General features: G+C 40.2%; 1 protein-coding gene across 3 annotated transcripts in view; it reads right to left on the bottom strand.

The window, feature by feature from the left end:
- CWC27 (CWC27 spliceosome associated cyclophilin) overlaps positions 1 to 22503 on the bottom strand; it is a 106486-nt gene that overhangs the window by 73377 nt on the left and 10606 nt on the right. For all 3 annotated transcript variants that reach the window (XM_069000891.1, XM_069000892.1, XM_069000894.1), the window contains exons 9-10: positions 22413 to 22446; positions 18416 to 18591 (exon numbers count right to left, since the gene is read on the bottom strand). In XM_069000891.1, coding sequence (XP_068856992.1) covers positions 18416 to 18591; positions 22413 to 22446 — 210 coding nt within the window. The remainder of the gene's footprint in view (positions 1 to 18415; positions 18592 to 22412; positions 22447 to 22503) is intronic.

The following is a 22503-nucleotide window of genomic DNA, read 5'->3' as shown; positions in this document are numbered from 1 at the left end:
AGAGACCTAGGGGGTGAAAGAAGAAGGGGAAACAGTAGTGGTGTATCACTCTTTACAATGAGAAAAGATAACTCAGATAATTATATGCCTGAGATTGATAAAGTGTTCTTGAGCAAAAATAACAGAACTGTAACATAGAGCCATGAAAAAAATATTTCTACTACTTGAGGACATAGACTATCCAACTATCTTGTGTGAAGGAAGAAAAATACAGCATACTATCTGATGAAGCTGACACATAACAAAAGCCGGGGAAAATGCCACAAAACAAGGTTAATGCTCAATGTACTCGATGCATCAAAGTCCAAGAGAGATTTGGTACAATTTTCAAATGCAGATATGCTAACAGAAGGCTAGCAGATGAGAGAAAAAGTGTGCAAGGAAAGCCAAAAGGCAGACTGAAAAGCAGCAGCATTTTTATTTACTTAATAAGAAAAGCACTTACCAAAGAAAATTTTTGTGGGGTGTATTCTCTAAATTAAAATAGAATTTTTTTTCCACCATAGAAATGTAAGATAGAGACAAACCATAAGAATGAGATAAAAGAATTTAAGAGTCTTGTGTGCTTATTAGGTAAAACACTGGATGAAATTATCCGAACAGCTTTTTCTGCCTTATCCTCTCAAGGTTCAGGCTTTTTGGATGTTTTCCACTTTCATTAGATAAACAGCTTCTTCTCATTAGAAGAAGATATACCCTTATAAGGATTCAAGTTTGGTTGCCTTTATTTATGTTGACACATTTTATTCAACCCCTCCAACCTTACCCATTCTGTGAGTCAGCTAACAAAGTTGTCTGATTTATTTTGTTTCACTATTATCAAATTATCAACTACTATTAACTACTAATTATCAGGTATGTAACACAACAACTTTTTAGACAATAATTGAATTCCCTTCTTTTTATTTACAAACGATTACTCACAATAAAGATTCCACAACCAGAATCTGAAAAACAACATCACTTGTTCTACACTATATTAAAAATACTTATTACCTATTTGGCTCCCTAGGAAGGCATGTAAAAATAATAAAAATATTGAATTGTAAAACAGATTGACTGTCTAGAGTTAAACTGCAGGTGTGATGTTTAAAGAAAATGTTTGAACATACTGCAGTCATCTTTCACTACAGTACCACTTTAAGATATACTGCTCATATTTACCGAAAATACATTCTATAATACAAAGAAAACCCTCAAAAAGTTTCTTCCCATGCTACTCAACTCTGTTGAAACAAAGAAAGGAAATGGAGCATGAACATCTAGCAATTAAAAAGTACATGGCTATACCACTACTAAATCCATCTTGTTATGTCACAAGAAAAAAAAAATCACATGTGCAGCTAAACAACTGAGAACACTCCAACTCTTTGAAATGGTATCTTACCCACTATATAGTGCTAACAATTCACTGTATAATAAGGATTACACATTCTCACCTTCCATCACGCTAACTGCATTTTCATGGGTCATATACGCATCCTTTTTTCCAGGTGACTAAACAAATGCACACACAAACTTCACCTAAAAATACACTGAGTCTTGCCAAGTAGCAGCAGGATGAAATATACCACAGTAACAATCCCATCTTTGTCCCAGCCTAACACTATACCTATTAACACGCTTTGATGCTTAGCCAAGAAAAATCTCAGTGCAGGGATTCTGGGTTTTGTGCCCAAACAATCTGGGCTTGTGTTTAATATAGTATAGTCTGCTTTTAAGTTACTGCCAATCATTAACTCTACAAAGAGTACGTCTGGGATTATTTTTTCTTTACAATGAATGTTATTAAGGTAAAGAAGACAGAAAAATTTACATTATTTTGAAAAGAATAAGCGGATCATGCAATCCTTAGCACTAAGAAAACAGTCTTATTCAGAAAATAAATGTATTTCTAAAACCAATTCCAAATCTTTGTTTCTTGTATGTCAGTAATATGTGTCTGAAATACTGAATTTCTTGAACAAAATACAAAAATGCAAATTAAAAGAAACACACTAGTTTCTTAAACTTACAGATGAGTTAAGAATTCATTTTCACCAAAGGAAAAGAAGGTAATAGTTTTCAGTTTCTTAAACAATTACACAGAGAATATCATCAGTCAAAAAATAATTTAGGAATATATTAAAGAAAAACGGTAAAATAGGAAACATTACACTTAGCTAAACCAAATATTACTACTATCCTTACAGAAAAATAGACTGAAATGAGTGATCCCTCATGCACTGAGGAAAAGAAGTATGGAAAACAAAAGAAAATATCAATTAAGTGTTAGTGGAGAAGATGAGAAAAAAACTAATAACAAAATGACTTGATAAAACATATAAAAATTAACACAAGAGTAAATATCATTCAACGTCCTAGTCCCAGCAAGAGGCTGCTCCCATTTCACTGTAAGACTGGTATCTTTTACACAGTATGCTGTGGACAGAAGGTCATGCCCACCTTCTACAGCACTAAAACTTGCTTAGAAGTCTCTTGTCTGTGACAGCTTACTTCCGGCTCTAATTTTGTAGCTGACTATTTTTTATTTGATTTACTGAGGTTGCATAAGCAACCTATTTTATAGAGAACTCCACAAGCAACTGTAACACTCTAGTTGTGTAAAAACTGGCAAGAAAAGGAGGCCAAGTGGACAAGAACAGAAGACGACAATCCCTTGAGACAGTCTTTAAAGAAAAGTTACTCAATTCCAAGTGTAAGGATTTTTTCTGTCATTTCGGACAAAATATTCCTTTATCTCCTCCTTTCTCGTACCATAAGATGATCAACAAATTCCAGCCCTAAAAGTCTTCATTGGTTCTCAGGCTTATTTATGAATTTTTGTTGACATTAATAGTTTCACTGGAATCATTGAGTCATGCAAACATTTGCAGAAGTAATCAATTTCCATATGACTGTGGATAAATGGCAATTTACAAATTAGCAATTTTGTTTCAAATCCTTATTGAATTTATATACTATGACAAGTCACTCAAAAGCATACAAAATACACATGAATTAATGTAGAAACCTATCAAAATAAATATCTGTCATGTAGGCAAGTATGACTGTAAGAATATATTACCTGTGGGTGACTGTGTATGATATAACTACAAAATTAGGGTATCAATACTGAACTAAAATACTAAAATACATTTCTCCTTTCAGACACTTGAAGTGCATAGAACTAAGTCTCTTCCTTTTTTCTCTTTACATCTCTAGTGATTAGTGCGCGCGTGCAATTCTCTAGTTTAACATTAGCCGTAGTCAAGACCAAGCAAGGCACCGTAAAAGTACCTGACATTCTTTTTCTGGGGATCTAGTGTATAAAGACATCTTCACAGAAGCCAAAGAACCCCCAAACAAAAAGTTCAAATTACAAATGTGTGAAAGTTTAAATATTTATATTTTTTGAAAAGCAGACGCTTAGAACAGCTACTACATTAATCACACACACACTCAACCAAACTGCGTTTTAAAAGAATACATAAAAATAAGTTCCTTTTTCAGGTTACTTCCATTCCCACTGTTTATGATACCTAGACAATGAATTCCCACATGTCAGTGTCTATGCTTCTTCTTAACACCACAGGAGAGAAAAAAGAAAAGTTTTCAGGTAGCTTCAGCTCATGCAAATCTGCGTATCATAGCTGTGGCAATAAAACACAAGACATTTCTCTCAGATAAAACAATTTTAAATTTATTTAGAATTCAGGAGAGTTACATCTGCAAACCACTGGAGGCATGTGTCATTTTGTCTACTTTATTTCTGACATAAACTCCAAAATTCTTCAAAGGTAGTGCCTCACTTGCACTCTGAGTACAAGCCAAATTTGGCATACGTGAGGCAAGGACTGTATGTCAGAGCACCTGTAACTACAGTATAAAACCTGGAAAATGTGTTGATCTTGACAACTGGCAGATGTTTTCTGTATTCTTACGCTGTAAAGTCAATTAATAAATAATGGAATAACTTCATTACTTTCTCACAGGTAATAATCCAAACTCTACCTCTTTACTGGGGCTGAGTCCTATCCAGATTTCCATAAAATGCTTTTCTAGTGAAAGAGCACTGTCCTGATATACACCAAAAATACTTAAGTAGGTACTGCCTGCATAATACAGAAATTTTATCTCCTACAACCTTGTTAGGTCTTCACAGCCAAGTTCACATGCTTGAATTAAGACCTTCTCAAGAACTTACATGATGAACAAGAAAAATTATCTAATTCAGCTGGTGTTCTTGATGTATTGTATCTAAGGCAAATGACTAACCTAATGAAATTCTGCTTGGAAACACTTCAATCAAGATACAGAAAAACAGAAAGACTAAAATAGTGCCATACTGTTCTGTATATGTATCAGCATATTTCATATGCCCAGTTCTTTTCCAAGGAGCTTTTCAAACGACAATTCAAATCAAGAGTGAAAGAACAGAAACAGAAATCTATGAACTACTGAAGAACAACAAGCAGATCACTTGAAACGGTCCTAAGAGTGTTTAGTGTAATAAAGGCCACTAAAAGTTAGGATTTAAGAGAAACATTTCAATACCCTAAATTGAAACAGGATGAGTAGCAAAGATTTGCTTACTTGCTCTCTTGAAATTCAGCACTGTATGAGTTTTTGCACTTTTACAGAAATATCGGTTAGAATTTTATTCAGTATTATTTAAAATTATTTCAATATGTGATTAAATAGCTACTTTTGCATAAAGTTGAAATTTATCAATTTAATATATCAATTGTTTAAAATTGCTTAAAGCTTTGGACAATTATTTTACTGTCAAAATGGCCTGCTTCAAGTTAAGTTAAAATTAAACAACACAAGCTGTTTTGCTGGTTTATTACGAATGATGTCTCCTAGTTTTAAAAGAAAACCCATACAAAGGAAGCATAATAAACACAGAGTGAACAAGTCTTTTTTGACATACAGAATTAATGATTTCTAATAAAATAAAATAAAAGTATTTACAATTTCCCCATGAAACACAAGCATTAGCCTTAACACTTTAGAGATACAGAACCAGGGAATGGTTTGGGTTGGAAGGGAACGGTTAAAAGTTATTGCGTCCAAGTCCCTACAGTGTGCAGGGACATCTTCAACAAGATCAAGTTGCTCACAGCTCTGTCCTGCCAGACATTGAACAAACCGCATGGGTGCAGCATCCACCACCTCTCTGGGCAATCAGTTCAGCGTTTCACCATCCTCATTACAAAAAACATCTCTGTTATAGGTAATTTGAATCAACCCTTTTTTTGGTTAAAACCATTGCCTCTTATTCTTAGAGCAACAGACCCTGCTAAAAAGTTTATCCCTATCTTTCATACAGGTTTTACCTCCCTCACCCAGCTAGCCATTCTTCTCTTGATGCAGCCCATCTGGTTTTCTGGACTTCAAATGCACGTTTCCAGCTCATGTCAAGCTTCTTATCAACCAACACCCCCAAGTTTTCTCCCCAGGGCTGCTCTCAATCCATTTTATGCTCAGCTTGTATTTGTGCTTAGGATTGCTCTGACCCAGGTGGAGCACCGTGCACTTGGCACTGGTGAAATTTAGAGTACGAGTTTCATTTTGAGAAAAAATTGAAAGAGTGGAAATTTAGGTTTCAGAGTAGCATATAGATTCTGATACAATGCTGTTGAAGAGTTTCTTAGCAGAACTCTGTATATGTTCCTGACTGGTTGCTAACTTGGCTAATTTTAGAGTCAACCCAAAAAACTCGAAAACTTGCTTCCCAGTATGTACATGTAAGGAAGTCTTAAAAAAAAATATAGTGACACAAAACAGGCCAAAAAACCATCTTCAAGAATTAGGTTACAAAGTTATTGCTTAAAATAGTTGTCAGTGGCACATTAACCACTGAGTAGAAATATACCTATATGCTGCAGGGAACTCAGTACTAAGTCCATTAGTAGTGAATTGCACGAACTGTCACAGTAGAAAGCTCTCATACCAGAACTGCTAGGCAACCTGGGCTTCCTGAACAAAACAAAATCCGAAGACATCTAATTGCCAAAATCTAGGATCTAAAGGACAGAGAAAATGAGAAACTGTTTCTCATAGATTTATAACTGAAAAAAAACTTGGAATGCCCTAGCAATATAAGTGATAACAGTTGAACACCTGTAAGAAGAGCTGACAGGGTCAACCTGTGGTTCAAAGTGTGAATGAACAGGGAGGTGGAAGTAAGAAAAAAAAAGTTGCTGCTCTCTGTATACAGCATTATTAAGGCTAATAAGAGATTAATGATGGAAGAGCTTTAAAGAATGTTGAAAAATTGGAGAAGGAAAAGAACCCAAACCCTAAAGTAATTTGAGGACGCTAAAAAATTTACTGTGAAAGCCTGAAAGAATACAATTTGTACAGCTTATTGAAAGGACTTGATTAGAATTTAAGTAGTTGAACTAAGAGAAAATAGAGCATACTGCAGTGAACTTCAGAAAAAGGCACAGCAAAAAATAATTCGGTGGCTACAAGCTAAATCCAGACAAGTTAAAATGTAAAGCTGGAAGAGGTACTGTTAGGAATAATGTATCTTAAGTACTGGAATAGAATACACTCACTGACTAAATATGGACCAAACTACACTCTTTTGATATCTACAAAAATTATGTTTGAATGCCTTTCCTGTTCAGCTGTAGCCAAACACTGAATTCAACACAAGGGTAAATGGCAGTAAATTATGGCATGAGATATACAGGTTATCTAATCATCTCCTTTGACTTAAAAGACAATTATGAGAACATCTGAATTTGCTGTATGAAAACAGCAGCAGTTCTCTAGGTACAGGGAAGTACAAAGTCAGAAAAACTGCTTCTATTTAGAACCTCAAAAGCCAGTTTTATTAACATACAATGTGTATTTTCTGGTGCTAAACTGAAAAACAAGGATACAAACTCTTTCGTTGAACAAAGCCTGATAGTAAGTTATACTTAGTTTAAAAAAATGCTAGTAGGATTAGAAGTATAGTTAATAAATTTAGAATAGGAATTTTGTGAACAAATATATCTGTTTGTTTAGAAACAGATAAAACTTAACATACCAAAGTAAGTAAGTAGCACTAGAATATGGTATTGACATCACATTGAAACTGACAACACTAACAAATAAGTAGCTTGCTGAACATGAGATGCTAGATCAAGTTTAAATAAGTAGAAGCATATAAATATACATTTTAATACTCTTCATTATAATGCCTGCCTTATAAGCACAAGGTAACAAGTGCAAAATAAATGCATTTAAAACAACTTATTCTAACATAAATTATTAATTTATAAATACAAAATATCCAACTCATCGTTTATAACTACTGCAGATTTATAAAGACAGAAAAGTTTTGATTAAAAAGTCTTTTAAAAAAGACTTTCATGTGACCACATAAAATTACCTTTGGCTTTTCCACACCACAGTATTATAAGAGCACTTTAGAAAAGCAAACTTGTGTGCTCAGTTTGGCAATGTTTATTCAAGTAGATGCTAAGAAAATGTTGAGGTGTCTTGACCATATTCAATTCTTACTACCTGATCTGAATTGGACTTAGCATGAACTTGAAACCCTACCTAGCATTATTAACTATTTTTATTACAATTGTGCCTCAATGACAAAAGGACCGTGGGGATGTAAGTTATTTGTCCAACTTATTTTGTATTGTCTTTCAACAAAAAACTAAGTCTGAGGAATTACACTGTCCTGGGTTGAGGTGTATTCTATTACCATCCTCATGAGCTGTTGAAATCAGGTGGGGCAGTGTCTTCCTTGCCTCCTCCCCCCAGACTATCTTTCTGTTAATGGCCCATCATTGTCCTGCTGCATGACTCAGAGATAACTCCCTCCGGACTATCTTCTGTTAACGAGCCTAATCAACACCTGGCCTCATGACTCATTACCCCATTGTGAGATGCTCCACCCAGAGGGAGGAACCAAGCATCCCATCATGGATATAACTGGGACTCTGAGCATCAAAGGGACTCCACTGGATTTCCAGAGGACAGGAGCTACACAGCCACCGCTGGATTTTCTGAGGAAGAGCAGACCCCTTCTACTACAGGATCACCACTTCAGAGGATTGCAGCCACCATTCCACCAGACTGCTACCACTACCCTGCCTAATAGGGACTCAGGTTGTATCTTGACTCTGTCAGTATTTTCTTTTACTTTCTTTTCCTTTACTTTAATTTCCATTAAATTGTTATTCTGACTTGGTGCCTCTCACTGGTTTGTTTTCAAACTAGCACATAATTTGGCGCCCAACGTGGGGCCTGCTCTGAGAGGAAGTCAGAATTACAATCTTGTATTAACAGAAACCTATTCACCATGGTGCTCAGCTTGTCTGCATGGGTTCTGTATCTTGCTCTCTATATTTTTCCTCACATGGGGAACTATCTGCCTGTTGTGTTACTCCTGTTAAAACCAGGGACTGGTATGAGAATTGCTTTATTGGTTTATTATGTCTATAGCATAATAACCTGCGAGGCAATGAATACCATTCGGAATATACACTCAGTTTTGTTTGGCTTTCCTAGTCTCGGCTCCTCTGTCTGGGATCTCTTCAACAATCGCACCCAGCCCCTGGTGGGAGGAGTAGAGAGTGGTTTCTTCCAGCCTTTCAGGCCAGGCACAGCAGTTTTTGAAAATATTGAGTTCCCTCTGGATGTTAAGGATGGTATAATCTTCTTGTCAGTTCTATTCTCTTTTTTCTCCATGGCCTGCATTGTGTACACCATGCTTAGAAACAGAACGCTACTTAGTGTGGTGCAACGTCTGCTTGAGGAGGAGGTAAAAAGGAGCAAAGCAGCAAATACCATGTCTACACAGACTGCCACACAGAAAGGAACCAAAAGCAAAGCAACCGCACCCATCTCTACGCAGACTGTCACAAAGGAGAAAGGAAGCAAAAGCAAAGCAACCGCATCCATCTCTACGCAGACTGTCACAAAGGAGAAAGGAAGCAAAAGCAAAGCAACCGCATCCATCTCTACGCAGACTGACACAGAGGAGAAAGAAACCAAACGCAAAGCAACCGCATCCATCTCTACGCAGACTGTCGCAGAGGAGAAAGAAACCAAATGCAAAGCAACAGCGTCCATCTCTACGCAGACTGACACAGAGGAGAAAGAAACCAAATGCAAAGCAACAGCGTCCATCTCTACACAGACTATCACAGAGGAGGAAGGGACCAAATACAAAACAACAGCGTCCATGACTACGCAGACTGACTCAGAGGAGAAAGGAACCAAAAGCACTGTCAGCGTCCCCATGCAAGCCACCACTGAACCAGAACAGCCCAAACCGATTGCAGTTGCCCCCGTGCAGAAGAAGAAATCAAAAAGCAAGTCAGTCCGCATAGTGACTGATGAGGATGCAGCAGGACCTTCACATCCAGCAGAAGAGGCAGAGCCAGAGATCATCACTCGGTCACTATCCCTGGGTGAGCTGCGTGACCTGCGGAGGGAGTTCACACGCCAGACAAACGAGTCCATCCTGACCTGGCTGCTCCGCATTTGGGATGCTGCAGCCAATGACACCATTCTGGACGGAAGTGAGGCCAGGCAGCTGGGATCTCTGTCCCGGGATGTGGTCATTGACCAGGGGATCGGGAGAACCCAAGAAACTCTCAGCCTCTGGCGGCGACTGCTTACAAGTGTCAGGGACAGGTACCTTTGTAAAGAAGACCTCCAGGTGCACCAAGGGAAATGGAGCACAATGGAACAAGGTATCCGGTGCCTGAGGGAATTGGCTGTGCTGGAGATCATTTTCTCAGAAGACGAGAGATTTCCTAAGAGCCCAGATGGTGTCCAGTGCACGTCACAGATGTGGTTAAGGTTCGCACGCCTTGGACCAGAGATATACTCCCGTTACCTGGCAACGCTGCAATGGAGGGAAGGCGAGGACAGGGTGGGCGTCTTGGTGAACAAACTGAGGATTTACGAGGACACCGTCACAGCCCCGTTTCGCACCCATGTCTCATCCGTGGAAACAAGTCTTTCAGCTGAGCAAGTCCGGAGTTTGATTGAAGAAGGCCATCAGAAATTGAAAAAGGAACTTAAGGAAGAGATTTACCAGATCTCGCCAGAACCAACAAGAGTCTCTGCCATTAGGAGCCGGCGTCCCCCAACCAGGGAGAGAGGATACACCCCACGAGGTAATCTCTGGTTTTTCCTTCAGGAACATGGAGAAGACATGAGTAAGTGGCATGGAAAACCCACCTCCTCCTTAGCAGCCAGGGTACGTGAACTAAAAAGAGGGACAACTACCACAAGAAGCGCATCTAGAGTCAACATTGCTCCGGTCTCTCACACACAGAACTCCAGACGATACCAGAATGATAGTATGACTGATCCTCTTGAAGGGACCTCAGGAACATATTCACCGGAAGGGAGCAACATGCACCAGAACCAGGAATAGAGGGGCCCTGCCTCTAGCCAGGTAGAGGAAAGGGATAATCGGGTCTTTTGGACTGTGTGGGTCCGATGGCCTGGCACAGCTGACCCACAAAAATACACGGCTTTGGTTGACACAGGTGCTCAATGTACTCTGATGCCATCAAGGTATGTGGGGGCAGAACCCATTTCCATTTGTGGGGTGACAGGAGGATCCCAGCAGCTGACTGTACTGGAAGCTGAAGTGAGTTTAACTGGGAACGAGTGGCAGAAACACCCCATCGTGACTGGCCCGGAGGCCCCGTGCATTCTCGGCATAGACTATCTCAGAAATGGATATTTCAAGGACCCAAAAGGACATCGTTGGGCTTTTGGGATAGCTGCTGTGGAGACAGAAGATATCAGACAACTGAGTACATTGCCTGGCCTCTCAGATGACCCATCTGCCGTGGGACTGCTAAGAGTTGAAGAACAACAGGTACCAATTGCCACAGCAACAGTACACCGTCGGCAATACCGCACCGACAGAGACTCTGTGGTTCCCGTCCATGAGATGATTCGTAAACTGGAGAGCCAAGGGGTGGTCAGCAAGGCCCATTCACCTTTCAACAGCCCTATATGGCCAGTGCGTAAGTCCAACGGAGAATGGAGACTGACGGTGGATTACCGTGGCCTGAATGAAGTCACACCACCGTTGAGTGCTGCTGTGCCGGATATGTTGGAACTTCAGTACGAGCTGGAGTCCAAAGCAGCGAAGTGGTACTCCACTATTGACATTGCCAATGCCTTCTTCTCCATTCCTTTGGCAGCAGAATGCAGGCCCCAGTTTGCTTTCACTTGGAGGGGTGTGCAATACACCTGGAACCGACTGCCCCAGGGGTGGAAGCACAGTCCCACCATTTGCCATGGACTGATCCAGACTGCACTGGAAAAGGGTGAGGCCCCAGAACATCTGCAATACATCGACGACATCATCGTGTGGGGAAACACAGCAAAGGAAGTATTTGAGAAAGGAGAGAAAATCATCCAGATTCTCCTGGAAGCTGGCTTTGCCATCAAAAGGAGCAAAGTCAAGGGACCTGCCCAAGAGATCCAGTTCCTGGGAGTAAAGTGGCAAGATGGACGACGTCAGATTCCCACCGAGGTCGTCAACAAGATCACTGCGATGTCTCCACCGACCAGCAAGAAGGAAACACAAGCTTTCCTAGGCGCCATAGGTTTTTGGAGAATGCACATTCCTGAGTACAGCCAGATCGTGAGCCCTCTCTACCTGGTTACCCGCAAGAAGAACGATTTCCACTGGGGCCCCGAACAGCAGCAAGCCTTCACCCAGATCAAACAGGAAATCGCTCATGCGGTAGCCCTTGGCCCAGTCAGGACAGGACCAGAGGTGAAGAATGTGCTCTACTCTGCAGCCGGGAGCCATGGTCTGTCCTGGAGCCTCTGGCAGAAGGTGCCTGGTGAGACTCGTGGCCGACCACTGGGATTCTGGAGCCGAAGCTACAGAGGATCTGAAGCTAACTACACTCCCACAGAGAAGGAAATCTTGGCCGCCTATGAAGGAGTCCAAGCTGCCTCGGAGGTAATCGGCACAGAGGCACAACTCCTCCTGGCACCCCGACTACCAGTGCTGGGGTGGATGTTCAAGGGAAAGGTTCCTTCCACGCATCACGCCACTGACACCACATGGAGCAAATGGATTGCTCTCATCACACAGCGTGCCCGTATTGGAAACCCGAATCGCCCTGGGATTCTGGAAATTATAACAAACTGGCCTGAAGGTGAGACGTTTGGATTATCTTCTGAAGAAGAGGAAGAGCAAGTGACTCGTGCTGAGGAAGCCCCACCATATAATGAGCTACCGGAGACTGAAAGACGTTATGCCCTCTTCACTGATGGTTCCTGCCGAATTGTAGGCACTAACAGGAAGTGGAAAGCTGCAGTATGGAGCCCCACACGGCAAGCTGCACAAGCTACCGAGGGACAAGGTGGATCGAGTCAGGTTGCAGAGCTTAAAGCCGTCCAGCTGGCTTTGGATATTGCTGAACGAGAGAAGTGGCCGAGGCTCTATCTCTACACCGACTCGTGGATGGTAGCTAATGCTCTGTGGGGATGGCTGGTTCGCTGGAGAAAAGCCAACTGGCAGCGCAGAGGGAAACCCATCTGGGCCGCTGAGATTTGGCAGGACATCGCTGCCCGAGTAGAGAAGCTGGCCGTGAAGGTTCGACACGTGGATGCACACGTACCCAAGAGTCGGGCTAATGAAGAACATCGCAACAACGAGCAGGTGGACCGAGCTGCCAAGGTGAAAGTATCACAGGTGGATCTGGACTGGCAGCACAAGGGAGAATTATTCCTAGCTCGTTGGGCCCATGATGCCTCTGGTCATCAGGGGAGAGATGCAACATACCAATGGGCCCGTGACCGAGGGGTGGACCTTACCATGGACAGCATTTCACAGGTCATCCACAGTTGTGAGACCTGTGCTGCAATCAAACAGGCCAAGCGGGTGAAGCCTCTGTGGTATGGTGGACGATGGTCAAAGTACAGGTATGGGGAAGCCTGGCAAGTTGATTACATCACCCTTCCCCAAACTCGCCAAGGCAAGCGCTACGTGTTGACCATGGTTGAAGCAACCACTGGATGGCTGGAGACCTACCCTGTGCCTCATGCTACAGCCCGGAACACCATCTTGGGCCTGGAAAAGCAAGTCCTGTGGAGACATGGCACCCCGGACAGGATCGAGTCAGACAACGGGACTCATTTTAAGAACAGCCTCATCAACACCTGGGCCAGAGAACACGGTATCGAATGGATATATCATATTCCTTATCATGCACCAGCTGCCGGAAAAGTTGAACGCTGCAATGGACTACTTAAAACCACCCTAAAGGCACTTGGTGGGGGGACCTTCAAAAATTGGGAAGTGAACTTAGCGAAGGCTACCTGGATGGTCAATACCCGAGGGTCCATCAATCGAGCTGGTCCTGCCGAGTCTGAACCCTTACACACAGTGGATGGAGATGGAGTCCCTGTGGTACACCTGAGAGGTATTTTAGGAAAGACTGTTTGGATTAATCCCACCTCAGGCAAAGGCAAACCCATCCGTGGGATTGTCTTTGCTCAAGGACCTGGTTGCACTTGGTGGGTAATGCAAAAAGATGGGGAAACCCGTTGTGTACCACAGGGAGACCTAATCTTAGGTGAGAACGGTGTGTAGGGTTTCATTGTATATATATATATATGTATGTGTGTCTAGAGTTTAAGAAGGTATTGATTTGGGATGATGTAGATGGTAATAGAATAAGGGGTGGATAATGTCCTGGGTTGAGGTGTATTCTATTACCATCCTCATGAGCTGTTGAAATCAGGTGGGGCAGTGTCTTCCTTGCCTCCTCCCCCCAGACTATCTTTCTGTTAATGGCCCATCATTGTCCTGCTGCATGACTCAGAGATAACTCCCTCCGGACTATCTTCTGTTAACGAGCCTAATCAACACCTGGCCTCATGACTCATTACCCCATTGTGAGATGCTCCACCCAGAGGGAGGAACCAAGCATCCCATCATGGATATAACTGGGACTCTGAGCATCAAAGGGACTCCACTGGATTTCCAGAGGACAGGAGCTACACAGCCACCGCTGGATTTTCTGAGGAAGAGCAGACCCCTTCTACTACAGGATCACCACTTCAGAGGATTGCAGCCACCATTCCACCAGACTGCTACCACTACCCTGCCTAATAGGGACTCAGGTTGTATCTTGACTCTGTCAGTATTTTCTTTTACTTTCTTTTCCTTTACTTTAATTTCCATTAAATTGTTATTCTGACTTGGTGCCTCTCACTGGTTTGTTTTCAAACTAGCACATACACCTTGAAAACTGTTATAGGTTTCTGCTTGGAGGATGAAGGAAGTATATATATGCACAGAAAATATGTAAAGCTTCACATATGATTTATTTCACCCATGACAAGCAAAACAGGGTATAAGAAAAAACAGGAATGCAAAGGAGGCAATACAGCTACTATTAATTACAAGTAGTTAATAGTTTCTACTACTACTACAACTACTACTACTATTCATCCCCTTACGATAGTAATAGCTTACAAACCAAATGTGGTTACTTAGTTCAACTGCTAATTATAGGATTATTAAGAGAAAAATATACAAGAGGAGACACCAAATTAAATTCAAGTGATGTTAGTTACTGAAAAAGTCAGCTTCTCTCCCTCAAGAGCTTAGCTATTTTAAGCATTTCTTTCATATTGCTATTTAATACCACATCCATTACAAGGATGCACCTGAACTTGTTGACTGTACAGTGAAAAACTGTAAAGTCTACTGTATTTTACTCCACACTGCATGCTGTGCAAAAAAGAAGCACTGAAAATTTTTAAAGCTGGTAATGAGAAATGTGTAGCATCTGAGCTCCACCTACAGGATGAAAAGGCATGTATAAGAAATATTTTTAATTACCAGACTAGAAGAAGATTATTTACTCTAAAGCCTTTAGATGGTCATCTCGAGCCACTGCCATTTAAAAAACTCAATGCGATGCTGACAAATTTTATTACTTATGCAATGATGGCAAACACTTCTTTTATCTCTATATATTCCTCATGTAAACAGTTGTTCTACAGTGAGAATCTAGGTTTAAGCTTTCTAATACAAAACCCCAGACCTGTGGAATTTCTCTAACAACTTGCCTGAATGACTGGGAAACTCTTTTTCCCAAGTTATCTTACCCAATAAGTTTTAAATGTATAAACCTATTTTTAAAACATACATAAGAGGTTAAAATGCATACTGAAATGACTAAAATTAACTTCACCATTTGAGCACGTATGGCTGCATTTAGAAGTGGTATTGGATCCCAGTACCGTGAATTTGAGAAGGTGTCTATTGTTTCCATATTGTTTCTTTAAAATAGATGTGCAACCTTCAGACCTCACAAATGCATTCGGATTAAAAGAAACAGGACTGATACAAATGAATACAGTTTTGCAGAAAATGTCATGCATGTTAAAGACAGTACTCTGAAACAAATACTCTTAGAAGTTCATTTATTCTACTAGCACATTTAAGTATCTGATGAGTTGAAATTTTGATAGGTATCAGAAGTTTCTTCACTCTCTGATATGTCAGTAGACATTACCCTCAAGCTATGGATAGTCCATCCAATTTTTTCTTGATATTTACACCTCCCACATCTCTGCCTCTGGCCAACATAGGCTTTGACTACAGTGGGTGGTGAACACCCACGAGTATATTATCAAACATCTCCAGTACACTTAGAAAATAGTCACTATTTCAGACAATGAAACTTGATATTGTTGATCTTACTTTATCTAAAGAGACCTCAAATGTAAAAACACATTATTTATAACAAACAATACCATGCCTTTGACTTTCACGCCAGAGGATGGCAGACAATTATTTGGAAAGCAGTAAGTCTAGAAATTTATGTTACTTGAGATACTAAGCAGTATCTCCCAAGGCTATGGCTCCCAACTGCTAAAAAAGCATCCAGTAAAACCCTCTTCTGAGTTAAAATAACCCATCTAGCTGTAACACTATTACAACTACCACCCTGAAAGAGTAGAATAACCACAAACAGAGCACGCTGAGTGACCACATGCAGAGCCAGCAGCTTACAGACTGACTATACAAATGTCTCTGACAATGAGCTAAAACATGATGCAAGCTTGGGCATTAAGTATCTCATTCCTAGGGGTACCCTCAAGCTTTGTGTTCTCTCCATGCTACAAACTTGTTATTACACCTTAGGCAATTTTGTTTCCAGCAGACATTATAAAACTCCAGTGACAATTAAACAGATTGGTGGACAGGTAGTTGGACAGATAGGGAGGTAGTAAATATATACAGATTCCAAAGCCTTTTCCCGTTCTAAAGATGTTATTTGACTGCGATATACTTCAAGGTTCTTTTTCAGAGAGAGCTTTTCTTGGAGACCTTTCAAATTTCTGAATCCTTGCCTCCACTACCAGATATGGCTATTTAATGCTAAACTGCACTTGTTCGGTCTCTCTCCACAACCAGGAACAATTCATTGACCCTGAGAAGCTTAAACTTGTGTCAGTCTAATCCACAGGACTAGTAACCAAATTTTGGGATTGAAGTTATCCATCATACTCATTGATCTCAGTAGACTTCCTGTGGACCACGTGTCTACAGCAGAGATAGTACTGCCACCAATTCCCAAAGCAACACACAGCACAACTTCAAAGACAACAGAAAGAAAAGTCAGGGGATCTGTTTTACAAGATGTCTTGTACATGTTCTTTTAAAAAATACCTAGTTATATCTAACATAGCCATAAAATCATGATATTGTGTACTGCAATTTACATGCTCTTACAGAGAGAAAGGAACACTGAAAAACAGAAAACCAGTGCTCAAGAACTTGAGTTTCATGCTGGTTTCAGCCGGGGTGGAGTTAATTTTCTTTGCTGTACTTAGCATGGAGGCTGTATTTTGGACTTGTGCTGAACACAGAGTTGGTAACATAGAGATGTTTTTGTTATTGCTTAGCAGGGCTTACATAGAGCCAAGGCCTTTTCTGCTTTTTGTACTGCCACAAAGGCAGGAGAAATTGAGTGCCTGGGACACTGGGAGGAGACACAGCCAGGACAGGTGACCCCAGTTGACAAAAGAGGTATTTCAGCCCATGTGGCATCATGTTCAGTATATACAGTGGGGGGAAAAAGGAAGAAAGGGGGGATGTTTGGAGTGACGGTGTTTGTCTTCCTAAGTCACTATTACATGTGATAGGGCCCTGCTCTCCTGGAGATGGCTGAACACCTGCCTGCCCATGGGAAGCAGTGAATTCATTCCTTGTGTTTTTTTGCCTGCATGAGCAGTTTTTGCTTCCCCTATTAAACTGTCTTTACCTCAGCTGAGTTCCCTATCTTTTATCCTTCTGATTTTCTCCCTTATCCTGCTGGTGGGGCAGTGAGCAAGTGGCTGTGTGGGGCTTGGTGGCTGGCAGGGGTTAAACCACAACACATGACTCCACAAAGAGATCCGATTTATGTATGGTTCCAAAAGAAATGGAGTAACATCAGTTTACAGATCTGACCACACAGCTCTTGTTGACTACATAAAATCTGACAAATCATGGAAGTTAGTTACCTAGGCTCTAACTAGAATTAAATCACATGACAGGATAAACTAATGCCCATTTAAATTACAGATTTTGTTTACAGTTTCCTTATTTTTGTTATTGTGCTGGGCCTTTGATGTCAAGTGCTCTTCTTATGTATCTCTGGCTATTAATTGGCTCCTCTTCAGCAAACATAAAATTATGAGGAACTTTAGAAGTAACATCTCCCAAGCCTGAGAAAGAACTGACTGGAACCAATTCAGATTTGCTCAAATTGCAAAGGCTTCTGTACTGTACCTGGTGTGATTCTTAGATTCAAATCAATAATGAAGATGATGTAGAAAAGACACTGAATTTCCCTCTCAAATTCCATGAATATTTTAGTTTCTAGAGCTCTTCAAACCTATTAAAGTGGTTAATACAAATTGCTTTCTTAGCAATCTTGTCACTGGGCAGCGGGTACACTGCAAGAATGAGTACTGTGTTAAACCAGACTTCACTGGATGATGACTCTCCTTTCTGTGAGTCTCAATGGTGGACGATTACTGTGTGTTAACACAGATAAAGAAGCTGCAAAACTCGTCTTACAACTGAGTAGAAAGACAAAGTAAAGAGTGACAAATACATATAAAGACACTTAATTTCTAACTCACAGGGAAAAATAAAACTCCCATACAAGGTATCACTAAGTGCCGAGTGTAACAAAACGCAACTGTTTATTATAAACTGCCAAACAAAACTAAGAAGTGACAAAGAATGAAAGCAATAGGCAATCTCACCTTCCACAGTTGGAGGTGGGGAGGGGTGAGTATTTTTAATGCAACACTCACCTATCAGCGCTGTAACTGCAAAGCTGGAATTGAGCAGAAAATCTTAAAAATGTAAACAATCTAAAGAAAAAACCCAACCAAATAAAACAATCCTTACCTGCGACTAGTTGTTTTCCTTTCTGACTTAGTTTCTTCCTCTTGAAGTTGCTGTTTAGCATTTTCACTTGTATCAATTTTCAATTTCTTGGCAATGCGTTCCTTTATTTGAGATCTGTCATTACTAGCCGCTTCATCTTCTACACTATCAGCATCTTCATCATGTTCTTCTTCGTTCTTTATTGATACAAAATGATAAAACTCCTTTAGATTTTTTTTAGTACAGAATGACAAATACAGAAATCTTTTTCTTATAAATACAATCTCTTTCAAGAAAAAAGATGAATACTTCATTTCAAAGCAAACATTTCAAACCAATACATCCTTATTCGCTTCAGAGGGAACAAAAGAATACAAATATGATAATTTCTTTTTCATACACAAGTTACTTCTTTCCTGCAGAGTTAAAAAAATTAAAACCATCTATTCTAGACCACTAACTCTTACAGGTCTACAGATGACATCATAGCAGTGTGATATTACTTGTATCATTATTCATGAATCCAAAATTTGACAAGACAATATACTAAACTTTTCCTTCATTTTCCACTGAAAGAAAAACTTAAGAACTTTCTACCACATGGCTATACTACAGTCATGATGGGATGGAAGAGGTTAGTCCATCAGCCCCTGTTAGGGAACTTACACATACTAAATTGATCATAACAGGCTGTGAAAACCCGTGGAATCAATCATCCCAGCTTGCTACAGAGGTCCAAGGAGAGGCTCAGGCCTCCATGACTAGCAGAGGTTGGCAAAAGGGGATAAATCACCTTGGATCAAAGACATTTGAAGGGAGAAATAATTGGAGAATGAAGAAGTGGCCTGACTAGACCAAGGGATCTAAGTTTGACTACTTCCTTCCTTGAAGAAGGAAGTCTGTAAGAATCGTAATTAAAGAATGCCAGCTCGAAGATGACATGGTACATCTTTTTACATTTATTTGGTGTGATGCTAATCAGCAAAAGGAAAGAGTAAAATACCACATGATTCTAATTTTATCCAAAGTAAGAAAGGACACTTAGAAATAGTAATCTGGAGGACTCTACTGAATGCAGGAAACTGCCAGAATGTAAGCACTTGGGAAGGAAGAACATCTACATGTCCTGGGTGTGGTCGACAGGTAGGAGGAACAGTAGTAGCATGAAGACCATGTCCATAAACATGGAGGGGGAGAGGATTGAAAAGCAAAAGCAGCAAGAAGCAAATCTGGGAAACAGAAGAGAAAAATCAAGAGCTGGATTTCAGAAGTTGTAGTGGAGTCACTGTTTGGGAATCTTTAGACTAACATGCTTACATCTGAGATTTAGGCACGACGAGACCACTCAGGAATATCTCTGGATATTCAGCACAGTAAAATAGCTGAATATTTTGCCAATGAAAAGACTGAAATGTTGCTGGGGGGGGGGGTTCTGTTCTTTTTTAACAGGAGAAGAGAAAAGTGGAACAGGATCAGCATTTCCCTCAATTTCCCAGAAAGCTATTGTTTGACACAGGAGATAACGACACTTTCTCATGGATTTGCTTACATGATAAGTTCAGAGAGATGCTGACTACAGACCTCGACAGCAGGGGGAGGTCCAAACAAGAAAGTGACAGGACTGTGTTCAAAATGTTTAACAGTCAAGGATAAAGACAGACTGCTGGTGGTGATTTGGCTAGGACTTAGGTAAGAGTATTTCACTGAAACACATGGAGTTGGACAGAAGAAGTTCTGAGACAAAAATGGACAACTCTAGACAACTTGCAATTGCTAAGTAGTAAGCTAGTTAAAAACTACAGAAATCTGAGTAACAGGAGGGGGGTTAAAATGGGAGGGACAAAATGGTTCAACTTGTCCCACTTGGCTAAATTGCCTACTTCCCAAACCAGCCATTACCCTCAGTTTGCACAGTATTTCACCGTTTTTCTTCTGGAAGAAAAACAGGGAAAATAGGATATAACCTTCCTTCTCAACCGCTTTCCCTCCTGCAGCTCTACTCTTTTCTCCTGCCCAGTCTCCTCCTTCAGTCCCTCTTCTCTCTCATTAAGTCCATCTGATCTCAACCAATAGATTTAACAATAGATTCAACAACCCAGATTGAACTGCATGGCACCTCTAAAGGGAAGTGGCTGTTCTCTTGACTGATGGTTGTTCCCCATGAGACACAGAAATGCAAAACTGCCTGCCTGAAAGCAGTACCACTTGCTGCTGTTATTAGCTGGGTGGAGTTGCCCCATTCTTCTCTTTAACAGGGAAATAAAAATGTAATGAGACATTTTGTGACAGAATGACTAGTGGCTACTGTATATAATATGATTTTCCTATTTAATAAGATTATTGAACTGAGGGGTGGACATCTAATTTTATCTATACATAGTACTGCATGAAACTTACTGTTCAGCAACTGACTGACAAATAGGCTGAGGAAAAGATACTGTGCAGAAAAGAGATGTCACTGGTGGGAAAACATTTCATATAATGTTTTCAATTAACAACTTGGGCACAAAAACAATATTAACAAATAGCTATCAGTTACTGCTAATACAAAGGCTCTCTCAAAGAATTAAATGTATGACTTTGAGGCCTGCAATTAGAGAAACAGGATGGTATTTAACAGCATGAACAGCAAGGCCAGGTGCTTAGGGAATACTAGCAAGAGTTTCCCTTACATGCTATGGGCTGTTAGCTGGGGGAGGTAGGGAGATCTGGAAGAATTATTTGCTCCCAAAATTTGCTATGTAACTACCAACACATTGCAGCTGTGTAAATGCAAAAGTGATCCTGTGATATTTAACTAAACTCCAAGAGAGATGATAAACTACTTGTACCACTGTACAAGACCCAGGTAACTGCCTGAAGTGCTAGATCTTAGCTAAAATCTTTCAATGAAATGAATCTAAAGACAACACTTCTCCAGGAAAAAAAAGAAAAAGCCTTCATATTTCCAACTTTCGCTTAATTAGGTATACTAATTTAAATTTTTATTATTCAACCTAACACATCCAGGTTCTGTACTCCCTGAACCCAGTTTGCGTAAGAAAGGGCTATTTAAACATCTGAAGAATTATTAATTAAATAGCATTCTCCAAACTTTTCTAACACTAAAATACTCCCGCATAGCAGGAATTACAAAGGAGACGAGTGAAAAAACCTGAATTCATACTGTGCCTTGTGAAAAAAGGAACAGGATGTAAGCAAATGCTTTTTTTTTAGGCACACAAATGGCACAGACTGTGTTCTTCCTTTACTTCCAGTGTGTCAACACACAGTGTAGTTAATACCTGTGCATGATGGATAGATATAGAAAACAATACTTTCCAGAATTCAGTTAGGGGAATGGGATATTATATTCCTAGTCAAATACTACATCCTTAACAGCAATTCAAAGGGGTACTCCCCTGATCTATGGTTGGAGACAGAGACATAATGGTTATCTGCACCATGTATGACAATTTTCTAGTACTTAAATTGCCTCCATGTTTAGTTGAATGTTACTGTCTGATTATTCAGATTTCATGTCTTTCAGAGGTGACAGTCTTCGTCAAACAATTTCACTGCTACAATTTAACAATTCACTGAATTTTTATTCTCTTGAAGAAATCTTTCAAACAGGACTCTGACTCACATGCAGACTTACCCTCAAATATTGCAATTATATAATTATTCATGACAAACTTGATTTTAACTATTTTTTTAGAAGCAGTTTCAGGGGTTTTATCACTCTGGTGGTTTGTCACTGGATGGTACACAACCCATACACCATACTTCTATATACCTAACCTACTGACTGAAATACAATATAAACAGTTTTTATAAAGGGTAGCAGGCAGTATGCTAATTCTATCCTGCTGTGAATAGCCAAATACTAGAGCTCGGAGAGAGCCCTCAGGCCTGTGCTGGAAATCTGACTTGAGCTAGTTCTCAAAAATCTCTAAGTAGCATTTGTTCCCCAAAGAAAATCTATTCTGTACACAGTAAAAAAAAAAAGACTTATTTGTAAAAAAATGATACTTACCTCACTCAAATCCTTTTCTTCATTTGCTCCTTCACTAAAAGAAGAAAAAAAAAAGTAACTACTTTGAAGTACTAGAGGAGATTCAATACAG

Source organism: Aphelocoma coerulescens (assembly GCF_041296385.1).
Source record: "Aphelocoma coerulescens isolate FSJ_1873_10779 chromosome Z unlocalized genomic scaffold, UR_Acoe_1.0 ChrZ, whole genome shotgun sequence".
Taxonomy (NCBI): Eukaryota; Metazoa; Chordata; class Aves; order Passeriformes; family Corvidae; genus Aphelocoma; species Aphelocoma coerulescens.
Note: the sequence above shows the minus strand (reverse complement) of the source record. Positions and strands in the feature narration are given on the sequence as shown.